Genomic DNA, 19073 nt, shown 5'->3' on the forward strand with positions numbered 1-19073 from the left:
CTCTCTTACAGTTTGGTCCACATAAAGCCCTGAAAAAGTGAGCAAAAAAGTTCCAAAGCCATCCTAGAATTTAGCAAATCGAGCAAAACACTGATTACATTTTCTAAGCAGGCTACCACCCAGCTGACCCACAACAAGCTCTTTCACAGCCTGAATATTAAACTCTGGTTCTGCTTCTTCTGGGGGAACTTCTGAGTCTCAAAGTCACCAAAATAGCCAAATTCTGCTTTGAGTGTGGCGTAATTGCAAGTTGAGAAACAGTTTCCCATGTTTTTGTGAAATATATTGTGAACCTAAATGGATATGTGGGCCTTGAGTTTGACACATGTGCATTACAGGGTTATTCAGACCCATTTGAAAAGACTATTTTTTGGGGGCTTTTCCCTTTATTTGACAATGATAGTGGATAGACAGGAAAGGTGGGAGAGAAACGGGGGATGACACGGCAGAAAAGGGCCTCAGGTCGGACTCGAACCCGGGCACCACACACACACACAATATATTGTGGGGAGGTGCGATTACCTGGTAGGACCAGGCTAGTGGACCAGAGTCTGGTAGGACCAGGCTAGTGGACCTCCAGAGTCTGGTAGGACCAGGCTAATGGACCAGAGTCTGATAGGACCAGGCTAGTGGACCAGAGTCTGGTAGGACCAGGCTAGTGGACCAGAGTCTGGTAGGACCAGGCTAGTGTACCAGAGTCTGGTAGGACCAGGCTAGTGGACCAGAGTCTGGTAGGACCAGGCTAGTGGACCAGAGTCTGATAGGACCAGGCTAGTGTACCAGAGTCTGATAGGACCAGGCTAGGTGTGATTACCTCCAGCAGTCTCTTCTCCCAGTGGTTGAGCTCGGTCCCCGTCCCGCCCTGGTTCTCCAGCTCCATCCCCTCCAGGATGGGACAGTTAAAATGTCTCCGGGCCTCGTCCTGGAAACCAAAACAGGGTCAGGACGGAAATACACCGTGCATGTGTGTGTATCTGTGTGTGTGTGTATCTGTGTGTGTGTGTGTGTGTGTGTGTGTGTGTGTATCTGTGTGTGTGTGTGTGTGTGTGTGTGTCTCGGTGTGGGTGTCTGTGTTTGTGGCTGTGTTTGTGGCTGTGTGGGTGTGTGTGTCTGTGTCTCTGTGTGTGTGTGTATGTGTGTGTTTGTGGCTGTGTGTGTGAATGTGTGTGTGTGTCTGTTTGTGGCTGTGTGTGTGTCTCTGTGTGTGTGTGTGTGTGTGTCTGTGTGTGTGTGTGTCTCAGTCTGTGTATGTGTGTCTCGGTGTGTGTGTCTGTGGCTTCTTTGTGTGTGTGTGTGTGTGTGTGTGTGTGTGTATCTGTGTGTGTGTGACTGTGTGTGTGTGTCTGTTTGTGGCTGTGTGTGTGTCTCTGTGTGTGTGTGTGTGTGTCTGTGTGTGTGTGTCTCAGTCCGTGTATGTGTGTCTCGGTGTGTGTGTCTGTGGCTTCTTTGTGTGTGTGTGTGTGTGTGTGTGTGTGTGTCTCAGTCCGTGTATGTGTGTCTCGGTGTGTGTGTCTGTGGCTTCTTTGTGTGTGTGTGTGTGTGTGTGTATCTGTGTGTGTGTGTGTGTGTGTGTGTGTGTCTCTGTCCGTGTGTCTCGGTGTGTGTGTGTCTGTTTGTGTCTCTGTGTGTGTGTCTGTGTCTCTGTCCGTGTGTGTGTGTCTCTGTGATTTTTGTCGCTTTTTTCTACATTTGTATTGCTTTTTAAGAATTCTTTTCAGCTTTTTTCCGACTTTTGGTGCATTTTAAACTCTGTTTCTGGGGGAATTTCTGAGTCTCGAGTTCGGCAAATCTGCCACGTTCTGCTTTGAGTGTCGCACAATTACAGTTTGAATTTCTGGTATTTATGGTTTGGCGCACATGTAGGCAAAATAAAAAAAAGTCAAAACAGCTACAGAAATGTCGGAAAAAAACACTGAAAAGAATAAAAGGAGAAGCGACATAACCTAGGTGCCAAAATTCAAGGTTAGGGGCCAAAAAGTTTGGCTGCGAGGCGTTCTGCTCAGTGATTGGTTCTCACCACGACTCGGGGGGTGACCAGGACGTGCACCTGGTGTCGCACCATCAGTCCTCCCCTGATGTCCCACAGCCGGACGACTGGCCGGATCACAGCCTCGCTCCACTGGTACAGACCCAGGCTACACACACACACACACACACACACAGACACACACACACACACACACACACACACACACACACACACACACACACACACACACACACACACACACACACACAACTGTGAAAAACGCTAAACATGTGGGAGCTCCCTGCTAGGGTTGGGTATTGTTTGGGTTTTTTCCGATACCGGTGCTAAATCGGTACTTTTAAAACGGTGCTGGTGCCTAAACGGTGCCTGAACCGAAGAAAAAAAAGAAAAGAAAAAAAGAACGGTACTAAACAACAGTCGGCGACATTTAAGAACAACTTGTTTATTACTAAGGCCACATGGCCAAAATTAAAGGATTTAATAGTAATGTAATAACTATAACTTAAAATAAACAATAACTTATTTCACCAGTAAATTGCTGTAGAACGACAAAAACAACCACCACTTGGGAAAAGTGTATTTTACAACAACATTGAATGCACCGCGAAGCTGTAGGTTACCAGTTTCAGTGAACGCACCGTCTGTGTTTTTCCAACGTCGGCAGCTGCTGACAACCGGGACACACTTTACACTGTTTAACGTTATGAAATCCAGTCACCGGGCCGGTGTGGGGATACTAACAAGCCCCCGGCTGAGCGCCGCTACGTTGGAGTTTACCCCGGTGGACGAGACGGTCGCCTCCCTACGCCTGCGGGTTGTGGGGGGGAAAACTCTGACTGTTGTTTGTGCATATGCACCAAACAGGAGTTCGGAGTATTCGGCCTTCTTGGAGACCTTGACTGGAGTCCTGCATGGGGCTCCAGTGGGGGACTCCATTGTTCTGCTGGGGGACTTCAACGCACACGTGGGCAATGATGGAGACACCTGGAGGCGTGATTGGGAGGAACGGCCTCCCTGATCTAAACCAGAGTGGTTGTTTGTTGGTGGACTTCTGTGCTAGTCATGGATTGTCTATAACGAACACCATGTTCGAACATAGGGATGCTCATAAGTGTACCTGGTACCAGAGCACCCTAGGCCGAAGGTCAATGATTGATTTCATAATCGTTTCATCTGATCTGAGGCCGTATGTTTTGGACACTCGGGTGAAGAGAGGGGCAGAGCTGTCAACCGATCACCATCTGGTGGTGAGTTGGGTCAGGGTGTGGGGGAAGACTCTGGACAGACCTGGTAAGCCCAAACGGGTAGTGCGGGTAAATTGGGAACGTCTGGAGGAGGCCCCTGTCTGACAGACTTTCAACTCACACCTCCGGCGGAGCTTTTCGTGCTTCCCTGTGGAGGCTGGCATTGAACCCGAGTGGACAATGTTCAAAGTTTCCATTGCTGAAGCTGCAGCGAGGAGCTGTGGTCTTAGGGTCTTAGGTGCCTCAAGGGGCGGTAACCCACGAACACCGTGGTGGACACCGGTGGTCAGGAAAGCCGTCCGACTGAAGAAGGAGTCTTTCCGGGATATGTTATCCCGGAGGACTCCCGGAGGCAGTTGCAGGGGTACCGGGCGGGGCCGGAAGGGCTGCAGCCTCTGCCGTGAAAGAGGCAAAGCAGCGGGTGTGGGAGAAGTTTGGAGAAGACATGGAGAAGGACTTTCGGTCGGCACCAAAGTGCTTCTGGAAAACTGTTCGCCACCTCAGGAGGGGGAAGCGGGGAACCATCCAAGCCGTGTACAGTAAGGATGGAACACTGTTGACCTCAACTGAGGAGGTAATAGGGCGGTGGAAGGAGCACTTTGAGGAACTCCTGAATCCGACTAATACGCCCTCTATGTTAGAGGCAGAGCTGGAGGATAACGGGGGATTGTCGTTGATTTCCCAGGCGGAAGTCACTGATGTAGTCAAACAACTCCACAGTGGCAAAGCCCCGGGGATTGATGAGATCCGTCCAGAAATGCTCAAGGCTCTGGGTGTGGAGGGGCTGTCCTGGTTGACACGCCTCTTCAACATTGCGTGGAAGTCTGGGACGGTGCCAAAGGAGTGGCAGACTGGGGTGGTGGTTCCCCTTTTCAAAAAGGGGGACCAGAGGGTGTGTGCCAATTATAGGGGTATCACACTTCTCAGCCTCCCTGGTAAAGTCTACTCCAAGGTGCTGGAAAGGAGGGTTCGGCCGATAGTCGAACCTCGGGTTGAGGAGGAGCAATGCGGATTCCGTCCTGGTCGTGGAACAACGGACCACATCTTTACTCTCGCAAGGATCCTGGAGGGAGCCTGGGAGTATGCCCAACCGGTCTACATGCGTTTTGTGGATTTGGAGAAGGCGTATGACCGGGTCCCCCGGGAGATACTGTGGGAGGTGCTGCGGGAGTATGGGGTGAGGGGGTCTCTACTCAGGGCCATCCAATCTCTGTACGACCAAAGCGGAAGCTGTGTCCGGGTTCTCGGCAGTAAGTCGGACTCGTTTCAGGTGAGGGTTGGCCTCCGCCAGGGCTGCGCTTTGTCACCAATCCTGTTTGTAATATTTATGGACAGGATATCGAGGCGTAGTCGGGGTGGGGAGGGGTTGCAGTTCGGTGGGCTGGGGATCTCATCGCTGCTCTTTGCAGATGATGTGGTCCTGATGGCATCATCGGCCTGTGACCTTCAGCACTCACTAGGTCGGTTCGCAACCGAGTGTGAAGCGGCTGGGATGAGGATCAGCACCTCTAAATCTGAGGCCATGGTTCTCAGCAGGAAACCGATGGAATGCCTTCTCCAGGTAGGGAATGAGTCCTTACCCCAAGTGAAGGAGTTCAAGTACCTTGGGGTTTTGTTCGCGAGTGAGGGGACAATGGAGCGGGAGATTGGTCGGAGAATCGGCGCAGCGGGTGCGGTATTGCATTCAATCTATCGCACCGTTGTGACGAAAAGAGAGCTGAGCCAGAAGGCAAAGCTCTCGATCTACCGGTCAATTTTTGTTCCTACCCTCACCTATGGTCATGAAGGCTAGGTCATGACCGAAAGAACGAGATCCAGGGTACAAGCGGCCGAAATGGGTTTCCCCAGGAGGGTGGCTGGCGTCTCCCTTAGAGATAGGGTGAGAAGCTCAGTCATCCGTGAGGAGCTCGGAGTAGAGCCGCTGCTCCTTTGCGTCGAAAGGAGCCAGTTGAGGTGGTTCGGGCATCTGGTAAGGATGCCCCCTGGGCGCCTCCCTAGGGAGGTGTTCCAGGCACGTCCAGCTGGGAGGAGGCCTCGGGGAAGACCCAGGACTAGGTGGAGGGATTATATCTCCAACCTGGCCTGGGAACGCCTCGGGATCCCCCAGTCGGAGCTGGTTAATGTTGCTCGGGAAAGGTTTGGGGTCCCCTGCTGGAGCTGCTCCCCCCGCGACCCGACACCGGATAAGTGGACGAAGATGGATGGATGGAATCCAGTCACACTTTACACTGTTTAACGTTATGAAATCCAGTCACACTTTACACTGTTTAACGTTATGAAATCCAGTCACACTTTACACTGTTTAACGTTATGAAATCCAGTCACACTTTACACTATTTAACGTTATGAAATCCAGTCACACTTTACACTGTTTAATGTTAGCTGTCAGCATTTTAACCGTGTTTAATCCAGCTGCTAGCTAAAGCTAGGCTAACGTTACCTGCTGTAGAGTGTAGTGTAAAGTCAGGCACGGAAATAAGGCACCGAAATTTTCGTTCTTATTCGGTCGCGTTACTACCGTTTACGTCGGGAACCGGTGCCCTATTGGCACATAGTTTCGGTACCCAACCCTACTCCCTGCTAAGCTGGACTCACGTCTCGTTGAAGGCTGGCAGGCCGCTGGCGAACCGAGGAGTCAGAGGGTTACCATCATCATCGTGGTAGAAGGCAAACAGACCTGCTGAGAACCCCTGGAGGATGAAGAGACAGAGAGAGAATACGTTTACATAATAAATATACGCACCGTCCCTTTAAATAACAGATTAGTGAATGAGATGAGAGCAAAATAGCAGGAGGTCACGAGGATAGGGATGTTCTTGACTAACTATTCTTAAGCCTAGTCCACACGGACACGGGTATTTTTATAACCGTGACTTTTTTTACGCGATTCGGCCTTCCGTCCACACGAAAACGCAGTTTCAGGGCACTGTAACCGAACATTTTTGAAAACTCCGGCCAGGGTGAGCATTTTCAGAAACGCCGGTTACAGTGTTGACGTGTGGACGGTATAACCGGGTTTTTTGCCTTGCGACATCAGAGTGTGCGCCGTTATCCGCTGTGTTTGACGTCATATTGTGCGCCGCTAACTGCTTTGTTGATGTTTGTTGACGATTCTTTGCAATGGCTTGACAGCGTGTTTTTGCGTTTTCATGTGGACGGAGATTTATTTTAAACCGAGCATGTGTGGACGGGTTTTTTTTTTTTTTTTTTTTTTTTTTTTAAACGGACGAGAAAAAACTCTGGTTATAAAAATACCCGTGTCCGTGTGGACTAGGCCTTAGTCCACTAACACTAGTCGACTGATCAAAGAGAGACAGACAGACAGACAGACAGACAGACCGACACACGAAGGATGTAACACGTAGTGACAGTAGACAGATACTTTTATTAATCCTTTGCAGGAAATTACAGTGTCACAGCAGCTCCAAGACAGACATAACACTTTTACTCAAATATATATAAATATATCCATACCAATAACTTAAAACAAACTAAAACTTATATATATATATATATATATATATATATATATATATATACATATACATATATATATATACATATACTGTATATGAATGAAGGAAAATGATTTTTGTGCATTATGGAGTCGTATATGGTATGAAGGACTTCCTATACCTCTCCGACTGGCACATTGGTGCCATCAGTGTTTGACTGAAGGAGCTGCTGTTGACAGGGTCAGCATGGATCCTAGTTTATTTAAAAGGTCCCATGAAATGGTGCTCTTCAGATGCTTTTATATAGGCCTTAGTGGTCCCCTAATACTGTATCTGAAGTCTCTTTTATATAGGCCTTAGTGGTCCCCTAATACTGTATCTGAAGTGTCTTTTATATAGACCTTAGTGGTCCCCTAATACTGTATCTGAAGTCTCTTTTATATAGACCTTAGTGGTCCCCTAATACTGTATCGGAAGTCTCTTTTATATAGACCTTAGTAGTCCCCTAATACTGTATCTGAAGTCTCTTTTATATAGGCCTTAGTAGTCCCCTAATACTGTATCTGAAGTCTCTTTTATATAGGCCTTAGTGGTCCCCTAATACTATATCTGAAGTCTCTTTTATATAGGCCTTAGTGGTCCCCTAATACTGTATCTGAAGTCTCTTTTATATAGACCTTAGTGGTCCCCTAATACTGTATCTGAAGTCTCTTTTATATAGACCTTAGTGGTCCCCTAATACTATATCTGAAGTCTCTTTTATATAGGCCTTAGTGGTCCCCTAATACTGTATCTGAAGTCTCTTTTATATAGGCCTTAGTGGTCTCCTAATACTGTATCTGAAGTCTCTTTTATATAGGCCTTAGTGGTCCCCTAATACTGTATCTGAAGTCTCTTTCCCTAAATTCAGCCTTGGTGCAGAATTACAGCCACTAGAGCCAGTCCCACAATGAGCTTTCTTTAGGATGTATCATTTCTGTGTCTGTAGATATTGAGGAGGAGAGAGGGGGGGGGTCTTGACCAACTGCCACTTTGCTCGTTTGAGAGCCATGATGTCTCGCTCTCTCTCATGGGTGGGCAAAGCAGAGAAAGGGGAGGTAACCTTTCCCCTTATGACCTCATAAGGAGAAGATTCCCGATCGGCCCATCTGAGCTTTCATTTTTTCAAAGGCAGAGCAGGATACCCAGGGCTCGGTTTACACCTATCAACATTTTTAGCCACTGGGGGACCATAGGCAGGCTGGAGGAACTCATATTAATGTTAAAAAAACATCATAAAGTGACATTTTCATGCCATGGGACCTTAAATGTTCTGGCCCCTGCCACCTGCTGGGCTGTCTCTAGTTCAGCCCTGACCACCGAGCCGGCCTTCTTGAGGAGCTTGTTCACTTTGTTAGTGTCTGCTGTGTGGACACCATCTCCCCAACAGACCACTGGCCACTACTGTGTGATAGACCCCGCATAGCAAGGCTCGGCAGATATTAAATGACCTCAGCCTCCTTAAAAAAAATAGAGTCGGATTTGCCGCTTATGGTACATCGCCTTCATATGGCTCTTCCAGTCCAGCTTGTGGTCAAGCTGCACCCCAAGATACCTGTGGTTGGCCTCCAACAACTCCACCTCAGTTCCCCGGATGGTGATTGGTTGGATCCTTGGACAGTGAGTTAGACTCTCCTATTTTATAACCTAAGGATTTCTACAGCTTTCAACAAGTCACATTTTTAAGACCTTTATGAATAAAATGTAAGACCTAAATCACAACACACACACACACACACACACACACACACACACACACAGAGACATACAGAGACATACATACACACACAGACAGAGACACACACACACACACACACACATAGACACAAAGAGACACAGACACAAATACAGACACACAAACCTAAAAAAGGAAGATTAAAAGAAAGAAGTTGTACGGACCAGAGCGTGGATGATCTCATGTTTGACGGTGGAGAGCATCCCTTCAAACTCCTGAGGCTGAGAGGAGATCATAGCCGGACACAGGTTGGCGTAGCCGGCTATCGGTCTGGAGGACACACACACACACACACACACACACACACACACACACACACACACACACACACACACACGGGGGTAAAGTTAGAGGGTATCATGACAAGTCTCACAGTCCTGTTGATGCAGATGATTAACAGTTATATCTTCCTGCTGATTCTTGTAGTTTGGTTGCCATGTATATATACATTTTTGTTGCTAATTCTGACTTTTTTGTGGCAGTACCTAGGTAAGGACTACTAGCCAGTCAGAAGCAGAGTATGAGGACGTGCCCTGACAGTACCTAGGTAAGGACTACTAGCCAGTCAGAAGCAGAGTATGAGGGCGTGCCATGCTAGCAGCTAGGCGAGCATTATAACACGTGTTACAAAGTGACCATGTTCGTCTCTGAAGTAAAGGCTGGACTACAATAGAGCTGTTTGGAGCAGTTTGTGAACAGTGTTTCTGTTGGAAATGGTACGGACTTTGGGCTTTTTCACTTCAAAAGGGACTTGCCATACTATAACATAACTCAAAAAGATATATAACACAATAAAGGAAAGGGAAAATGCCAAAAAGCATAATATGAGCTTTGTATTCTATGCAAAAAAAGATCTGTGTAAAGGCTTTAACATGTTATTGTAGGCCCAGTTTAATATGCAGGGTTCATATGCATTTTAACCAATACTTTTTCATTACTTCTTGGCAAATTTCCATGACTATGTGTTCCTGAAAATGTCAGTCGACATTATACAATAAGAATACAAATCTTTGTTAAAGTTTACCCTCAGGAGGTTTAACCATAACATGAATGATAATGTATGTGGTTCATAGTGGGATTCATAATATCTCTTCCCGAATACAACGCTGAGGTTAAGACGACGTGAAAATACATTTATTAATCACAAATTATTATGCTGTGTTAAAAAAAATTCCATGACTTTTCTAAAACTTTTTGGGTCTTTTTATGTTTCCAAAACCTTTCCAGGCCTGGAATTTGCATTTTTCAAATTCCATAACTTTTCCAGGTTTTTCCAAATGTATGAACCCTGAATATGCAACTTCATTTTCTACAATATATACTGTATGTGTGACACCATGAACCAAACCACAGTAACACTGTGCCCACCCTGAACCAAACCAGAGTAACACTGTGCCCACCCTGAACCAAACCAGAGTAACACTGTGCCCACCATGAACCAAACCACAGTAACACTGTGCCCACCATGAACCAAACCACAGTAACACTGTGCCCACCATGAACCAAACCAGAGTAACACTGTGCCCACCCTGAACCAAACCAGAGTAACACTGTGCCCACCCTGAACCAAACCAGAGTAACACTGTGCCCACCCTGAACCAAACCAGAGTAACACTGTGCCCACCCTGAACCAAACCAGAGTAACACTGTGCCCACCCTGAACCAAACCAGAGTAACACTGTGCCCACCCTGAACCAAACCAGCGTAACACTGTGCCCACCATGAACCAAACCAGAGTAACACTGTGCCCACCATGAACCAAACCAGAGTAACACTGTGCCCACCCTGAACCAAACCAGAGTAACACTGTGCCCACCCTGAACCAAACCAGAGTAACACTGTGCCCACCATGAACCAAACCAGAGTAACACTGTGCCCACCCTGAACCAAACCAGAGTAACACTGTGTCCACCATGAACCAAACCAGAGTAACACTGTGCCCACCCTGAACCAAACCAGAGTAACACTGTGAACCAAACCAGAGTAACACTGTGCCCACCATGAACCAAACCAGAGTAACACTGTGCCCACCCTGAACCAAACCAGAGTAACACTGTGCCCACCATGAACCAAACCAGAGTAACACTGTGCCCACCCTGAACCAAACCAGAGTAACACTGTGCCCACCATGAACCAAACCAGAGTAACACTGTGCCCACCCTGAACCAAACCAGAGTAACACTGTGCCCACCATGAACCAAACCAGAGTAACACTGTGCCCACCCTGAACCAAACCAGAGTAACACTGTGCCCACCATGAACCAAACCAGAGTAACACTGTGTCCACCATGAACCAAACCAGAGTAACACTGTGCCCACCATGAACCAAACCAGAGTAACACTGTGTCCACCATGAACCAAACCAGAGTAACACTGTGCCCACCATGAACCAAACCAGAGTAACACTGTGTCCACCATGAACCAAACCAGAGTAACACTGTGCCTACCTGTCAAGCTCCGCCTCCAGCTGGCAGTACGCAGCGTAGGCCACGATGTTCTCCTGGCCGCAGCGCTCCGTGGTCACGCCGCTGACGTACAGCACGAAGTCGGAGCCTTCCACGCCAGGGCCGTCCGGGGGCCCCACGGGGCCGCACGACTTCCCAGACTCACTGCAAACCTTGCATTGCTGCGAGGGAAATACAAAAGGTGAAGGTCACGAAATACAGAATATTACAGCTGCAAAGATTTATCAACCAGTCGTCAACTATTGAATTAATCAACAGCTATTTCGATAATTGATTAATCGGTTTTAGCCCTACGTCAAGCACTTTTTTGAGAGCTGACCAATGACAAGATTAGCCAGAGCTGTCGTTACCATAACAACAAGAAAAAAATGGAGTCGGAGCACAGCGTGTTGTATGATATGACCAGGTGCTGCCTGCACAGGGAACTTTGTTTTTCTCTCACTCTCTCTGTTCTTTCTCTAGCTTGCTCCACCACTTTGTTTTATCTAACATTAGCATCTCTCTCTCTCTCACGCTTTGTTTTATCCAACGTTAGCACCTCTCTCTCTCTGGGGAAATAAAGTCGCAGAAACGTTTGAAAAAAGTTGGAATATTACGAGGCTACGTGCGTGTGTGTTACGACTTGGAGATTTGCTTTAAAGAGCAAGAAAAGTGAAGGCAGTTTTTATTTAGTCTGATGCTTTCTTGACCTGTGTGTGTGTGTGTGTGTGTGTGTGTGTGTGTGTGTGTGTGTGTGTGTGTGTGTGTGTGTGTGTGTGTGTGTGTGTACCTGCAGGTGGTGCTGTGGTACGACGACGGGGCCGCACCGTGTGACCTCGGCGCAGGCGTCCTGGCAGTACCGATGAGGGTCATCTCTCTTCCTCAGGTACTGGTTGGTCGAACATTGTCTGGGACCACGGAGACAACAAGAACTGACGTTAACTAACTCGGCAGCGTTTCAGCAAACGTGTTAAGTCTCGCACCTTAAAGTCTTAGAGAAGGGGTACTTCAACGTTTATTAAGCCAAGGACCCCCTACTACATATATTGTATAAAATTAAGTACATTTATTTATTTTATATTTGTATATTTAGGGCAGCCTAAAGCCTTTATAGATACCTTTTTTTTGCATAAAATACCAAGCTATTCAAATAGCCTAATAATTGTTGGCATGATTTTATGAATTATTTTATAAATCATGATGTGGAACAGTCAATCCTTTGGGATGAACTGTATCTGTGGATGGCTACCTTAGTGACTACATTACTTACTGGCCAGTAAGCCTATCATCAGTTGAAATTTGTAAAAGCTAATAATATGTTGGAATCATGTTAAGACTTTTAAATAGTTTTTTATTTTTTTTTTTTTTTTTAAACGTTCAAAAATCAACAATAATTTGGAGGCCCCCCTGCAATGACTCTGAGAACCCCCTAGGGGTCCCAGACCCCCTGTTGAAGATCCCTGTCTTAGAGCAACTACAGGATGGTAAAGGTTTCTTAAGAGTCCCACTTAGCTGCAAAAACAGGGTTTCTGCAGGTTTCACCAAGTCAAATTAAGACTTTATAAGACTCTGCGGAAACCCTGAAATACAGAAGGAAATACACCCAAATCTAGACTCAAAGACTTTGATAAAAACTTTAGAAAAACCACACGACACAGACACAGACACACACAATCCCAAAATCTGGACTCAAAGACGAACATCAGCAACATTTTTTGTGTAACGAGTCGTGTTTTGAGGGCTTGAAACAGCATCAACAGGCGAACCAATCGTTGGGCTTCACACACGTTTGTATCCTTATTCTATATTGTTTATTAACGTTTCACTCATACGAGATATGTGCTGTCAGTCAGTAGGTCTGGATCCGAATATTTGTATATTTGAATATTTGTTCCCATGGGTAGGTATTGGATTTTGTAATTCTGGGATTCGAATATTGAGTGTTTTAAAAAAAAAAAAAAAAAAAAAAAAAAAGGCATTCAGGCTGAAATTCACTGTGTGGTGTTCTGTCGGGATTACAGCAGCTAGTTAAATGTCTGCTAGCTTCTGGGTAATTCGTGGTAACGCTATGTCGTCCATCTCAGCCAAGTAACGGAGTTACAAGCGAGCAGTATGATGTGTTTAGAGGTCTGCGTGGTTATTGTAGAAATACTGGCAGTTAAAAGTTGCTGACAGTTAAAGTTGTATTCGTGCTCATGGCTCAGTTAGTTTAGGCCTTACATGGCATAAAAGTGCATTGTGTACCAGACAGATAAGCAGAAAAACAGAAAAGACAGTTAGGGAGAGAATAGATTGGGGTCTCACTTCACAAGACAGCTTGGTGGTCCGAGCCCTGACTTTATGTCTGTTGCTAGGGAAACTTAGTCTCTGTTTGTGAACCCACAGCTGTGTTGTAACTCTTATGCTGGACTCAGTAAACTTTGCTTAACTGAACTCTTCGTCTCAGAATGATCTTTGTGTTCTGGTACGCTTGAGTCCGATAGAAAGAAGGCACGGGAATTAGATAACTGGAGTCAGATTAGACTGGCCATTCCCACTACATTACACTGTAGAAGCCTGGCGTCGTCTTCAGGCGATTTGATAAAAAGGTAACGATAGTAACATGTTAGTTACGGCCGTGCAGAATGCCGATATAGTGTATATATATAAGTGTGTGTGTGTGTGTGTGTGTGTGTGTGTGTGTGTGTGTGTGTGTGTGTGTGTGTGTGTGTGTCTGCACTGAACTGCCCAGGAGTTTGTGTACCAACAGGTGACCGTGTCCTGCAACAACAAAGCATTCTCAAAGCATTTTATTTTTAGTCTTTTTTTTTTTTTAAAAGCTGCCTTCAACTGCGGTTGGAAATGTTGGTTTCCTGTGACCGAGTTGGCTCAGTAGGTAGAGCAGGCGCACATACAGTACAGGCCAAAAGTTTGGACACACCTTCTCATTCAATGCGTTTCTTTTTTATTTTCATGACTATTTACATTGTAGATTCTCACTGAAGGCATCAAAACTATGAATGAACACATATGGAATTATGTACTTAACAAAAAAGTGTGAAATAACTGAAAACATGTCTTATATTTTAGATTCTTCAAAGTAGCCACCCTTTGCTTTTTTATTAATAAGGGAAATAATTCCACTAATGAACCCTGACAAAGCACACCTGTGAAGGTAAAACCATTTCAGGTGACTACCTCATGAAGCTCATTGAGAGAACACCAAGGGTTTGCAGAGTTATCAACAAAAAGCAAAGGGTGGCTACTTTGAAGAATCTAAAATATAAGACATGTTTTCAGTTATTTCACACTTTTTTGTTAAGTACATAATTCCATATGTGTTCATTCATAGTTTTGATGCCTTCAGTGAGAATCTACAATGTAAATAGTGATGAAAATAAAAAGGAAACACATTGAATGAGAAGGTGTGTCCAAACTTTTGGCCTGTACTGTATACTTGGAGGCTTATGCCTCGACGCAGAGGCATAAAAGGTAGCAGAGGTACAGGGTTCGAATCCGACCTGTGAAGATTTCCTGCAGGTCTTCTCTCTCTCCCCCCTTTCTCGACTAGCTGTCCAGTCCAATTAAAAGGTGGAAAAGCCCCAAAAATTATCTTAACAAAAAAAGAGGAAATGTTGGTTTCTGGCGCCACTTTGAATATTTGCTGTTGAAAAGCACCAAAGCTTCAAAGTAAAGAAAAAAAACGGTATTGGGTTCATCCCTAGTCAGATGTCAGATGTGTTAACATGGACGGGGATTAGTTCTGCTCGCCGTTTGAATATGAAAAGTGTTAGTTGTGCTAGTAATTTGCAGCCAGGGTCGTCTAGTTGGCTTTGCGAGCTGGAAAAACCAAACTCTGGCCGGGCCAATCACATCGTGTATAGAGCCGGTGGGCGGGGCTTATGGCTGCTGCTGGTGAACAGAGGTCTTCTGGAAGACTTGGAGTTCAGCTTTTCTTTGAGAAAAGAACGGCACCAAAGACACACACACACACACACACACACACACACACACACACACACACACACACACACACACACACACACACACACACACACACACACACACACACACACACACACACACACACACACACACACACACACACACACACACACACACACACACACCTGCTGAGCAGCACAGGCCCCACCCTGCGCCTCACACTGAAGGCCCTCTGCAGGTAGTCGATGGCCGGAGGAAACAGCTTATCCTGAGGAGAAAACACACACAGTAGTAATCAGATCCTTCGCTGCAGTAAAACTACAAATACCACACTGTAATAATACTCTGTTACAAGTTAAAGTCCTGCAGTGTAAATGGTACTTTAATAATCTGTTACAAGTTAAAGTCCTGCAGTGTAAATGGTACTTTAATGTATTTATGTTGGACGGCTAGACCAAAACAAGGGGGACACCCCTGAATCTCTAGATGAGCCTTAGCCGAGCAGCTCTTATAGTTGAATAAAGTTGTGGGGGAACCAAGTAATCAGCCCTTTCTGAACAGGCTCGAGCTCCAATCGCGCACTGCACTCGTATTTAGAGTCCCGTGTTGTCTGTCTGTCTTTGCTGGATCATTTCTGTTGATTCTATGACTTGTTGTGTAGACTTTAAAAAGGTCCCATGACATGAAAATGTCACTTTGCGGTTTTTTAACATTAATATGAGTTCCCCCAGCCTGCCTATGGTCCCCCAGTGGCTAGAAATGGTGATAGGTGTAAACCGAGCCCTGGGTATCCTGCTCTGCCTTTGAGAAAATGAAAGCTCAGATGGGCCAATCGGGAATCTTCTCCTTATGAGGTCATAAGGAGAAGAGAATTTGGCCCCCCCATGAGAGAGAGAGAGAGACATCATGGCTTTCAAACGAGCAAAGTGGCAGTTGGTCAAGACCACACCCCCCACCCTCCACCTTGCCCCCCCCTCCTCTCTCCTCCTCAATAGCTACAGACACAGAAATGGTGCATCCTAAGGAAAGATCATTGTGGGACTGGCTCTAGTGGCTGAATTTTGGGAATTCTGCACCCACTAAGGTCTGAATTTTGGGAAATATAAAAGACTTCAGATACAGTATTAGGGGACCACTAAGGTCTATATAAAAGAGACTTCAGATACAGTATTAGGGGACCACTAAGGTCTATATAAAAGAGACTTCAGATACAGTATTAGGGGACCACTAAGGTCTATATAAAAGAGACTTCAGATACAGTATTAGGGGACCACTAAGGTCTATATAAAAGAGACTTCAGATACAGTATTAGGGGACCACTAAGGTCTATATAAAAGAGACTTCAGATACAGTATTAGGGGACCACTAAGGTCTATATAAAAGAGACTTCAGATACAGTATTAGGGGACCACTAAGGTCTATATAAAAGAGACTTCAGATACAGTATTACCACTAAGGGTCTATATAAAAAGGACCACTACAGTATCCATATAAAAAGAGACTTCAGATACAGTATTAGGGGACCACTAAGGTCTATATAAAAGAGACTTCAGATACAGTATTAGGGGACCACTAAGGTCTATATAAAAGAGACTTCAGATACAGTATTAGGGGACCACTAAGGTGTATATGAAAGCATCCAAAAAGCAGCATGTCATGGGAGCTCTCGGGCGTTCCTCACCTTCACTAGTCTCCTCTTGTCTGCAGGAAGCCTGCGGAGAGAGAGAGTGAGAGTGAGAGTGCAGAAAGTGGGAACAACTGGCTGATCAACTATCAAATGGGCAGCTTTAGAAGTAGTTTTGAGCGGCTGCGGTACTTACTGGTCAACGCTGTAGTCGTAGATGATCTTGATCTTCAGCTGGAGGTTGTCGGGGGAGCTTCTCTTCGTTAGGCGCTCAGGCTTCAGGTGCACGTGATGGACGACCTAAAAGAAGCCCAGAGACATAATGGGAAAACACATTCACACAAACTTTACTAAAACAAGTCCAGCTTGAGGCTGGGCATTATAGATCCAACTTACACTTAGCTAAAACTAAGAGACACACACACACAAACAGATAGTCACAGATATAAACACACACACACACACACAAGCATACAGATAGACACACATATAAACACACACACACCGATATGTAAAAAAAAAAAAAACACACACACAGATACGTGAAAAAACACACACACAGACACACATAGACCCACGTATACACACACATATACACAGACATACACACACGTATACACACACACACACGTATACACACACAGACAGACACACCCGTATACACGTACACACATACACAAGCATATACACACAGACACTTAGCTAGTATTACACAACAGTCCTTTAATAAATCCTCCTTCAAGGGGTCATACTTTTCAACAACAACAAAAACATTACACAGCATGTATTTTGGCGCTTTTTACTGATAAAATGCAGCTATTAGTTAATGTTAGATTTGCAAAGACGGCGCTTTTATTGTGAAGAGATCTAGCCGGAAGTCATATGTTGTTGTTGCTAGGGGAACACAGGCAAAGCTGAACCGTTACACTGATGATTCAATGAATGAATACATGGAAGTAACGGGACATATAATTGGGATTATTGCCATCAAACACTGTAAACATTACGCATAGCCTCGTTTTATACGTTTAACATACAGTAAAGTATTTTATTCAAGAGACTTTAATGCAATTACGTTGGTGTCAATCAATGCAGCAGCAGTAAATACATAAAAACAAGATAAAAAAACGAATAAAAAGATTTTAAAAAGCACAAATGAAAAGGCATTGCACCTGGTAACCGTGTTATAGTGCTTAGTCCTTAACAGCTACAGTTTAGCCCACAATATAAAACGGACACGTTAAGTAGCCGCTACAGCTAGCTAGTGTCCGAGCTAGCTTAGCTGCCACAGGGTTTTGGTTAGAAGGGATACAGCTACGGGCGCTATATCTAGGCTAATATACTATGTTTAATACTTTCACCCAGAAAGCGCATTTCAATCCAAACCACGATATGTTTCCGAAACTTAACTAGCCATTTTGGTGCCTAAAGCTAACTAAACTTCACTGTCGTCGCCGTAACGTTAGCTGTATCCCATCTAGCCTCAACCGTCCGCTGCCACAGTAATCAGCTAGCTAACGTTAGCTGTATCCCTTCTAGCCTCAACCGTCCGCTGCCATAGAATCAGCTAACGTCAGCTGTATCCCTTCTAGCCTCAATCGTCCGCTGCCACAGCAATCCGCTAGCTAACGTTAGCTGTATCCCTTCTAGCCTCAACCGTCCGCTGCCATAGAGCTAGCTAGCTAGCTAGCTAAGTTAGCTTGGTTTGGGGCTTACCTCTTCGGGAGGCGGCACCCGGTGTTTGCACGGTCCATGGCAACTCACTGACACAGCCAGGATGGAGAAGACGAGGACCGGGCCGAGGAACCGGGACACGGACGGCTTGCCACCCCCGCTCAGCCTCGGCTCCATCCTCCGACCAGTGGGGCTCGGCAGCCCGACGTCAACAGAACCTCCGCCGGCCCGGTCCCCTCGGCGGCGGCGGCGCTCGGGTCATTCATCGCTTGCAGGGTGACTCAGAACATGTTTCGCATCCCCGCAAAAAAAACAACATCCGAGGGGGCGAGGTTAAATGTCTGAAGAGAAGAGACCGCAGTGGAGGTAGAAGAAACACCGGCGAGATTAGCAGAGATTCACTCTGACAGCTGGTGTGTTGCTCCGAAGATCGTCTGTTACAACGAGGACTCACTCGAGAGGAAAATGTCAGCGCAGAGCTCAACAAAGATCGTCTAATAATCCGAGGACTCACCCGCAGACTGTTTCCTCCTGTTTGTGGTGATTTAGTTGAGTTGAACACACACATTAGGCTCGTTGAACAGGCAGTCACAGAAACACTGTTGTCCGATAGATTTAATAAAATGTCATCAGACCCATATATCAGCTTTTACACAGTCTCCAGCTGTTTTTATTATGACAGAGTAGCTCTCAAAAAGCTCTACATGCGATCTGTTGCTGATTTTAATTAACAACACACTGTAGATGATTTATAATCTGAACAGATTTAGTCTCTCTGACTTCTAAATGTAACTGCCAGCCACACAACATGTGTTCTGTACAAGATAAGCCTTTAAATCAGACAAATCGCAGTTAAAATCCCTCTGATTCAAAATCTATAAAAAGTTTATATAAAACGTCATCATGTTGAGTCGATTCTGAACCAATTAAATTAACCACAGGTT

At 45.7% G+C, this 19073-nt stretch overlaps 1 protein-coding gene across 1 annotated transcript in view; it reads right to left on the reverse strand.

Annotated features, from left to right (window-relative positions):
• lmln (leishmanolysin-like (metallopeptidase M8 family)) overlaps positions 1-18549 on the reverse strand; it is a 36131-nt gene extending 17582 nt beyond the window's left edge. The window contains exons 1-10 of the mRNA XM_028590307.1: positions 18172-18549; positions 16652-16755; positions 16513-16543; positions 15017-15099; positions 11698-11815; positions 10911-11089; positions 8628-8733; positions 5830-5924; positions 2018-2135; positions 815-922 (exon numbers count right to left, since the gene is read on the reverse strand). Of these exons, the coding sequence (XP_028446108.1) occupies positions 815-922; positions 2018-2135; positions 5830-5924; positions 8628-8733; positions 10911-11089; positions 11698-11815; positions 15017-15099; positions 16513-16543; positions 16652-16755; positions 18172-18306 (1077 nt within the window). The 5' untranslated portion in view covers positions 18307-18549. The remainder of the gene's footprint in view (positions 1-814; positions 923-2017; positions 2136-5829; positions 5925-8627; positions 8734-10910; positions 11090-11697; positions 11816-15016; positions 15100-16512; positions 16544-16651; positions 16756-18171) is intronic.
• Positions 18550-19073: the final 524 nt, after the last annotated feature.

Source organism: Perca flavescens, chromosome 11 (assembly GCF_004354835.1).
Source record: "Perca flavescens isolate YP-PL-M2 chromosome 11, PFLA_1.0, whole genome shotgun sequence".
Lineage (NCBI taxonomy): Eukaryota > Metazoa > Chordata > Actinopteri > Perciformes > Percidae > Perca > Perca flavescens.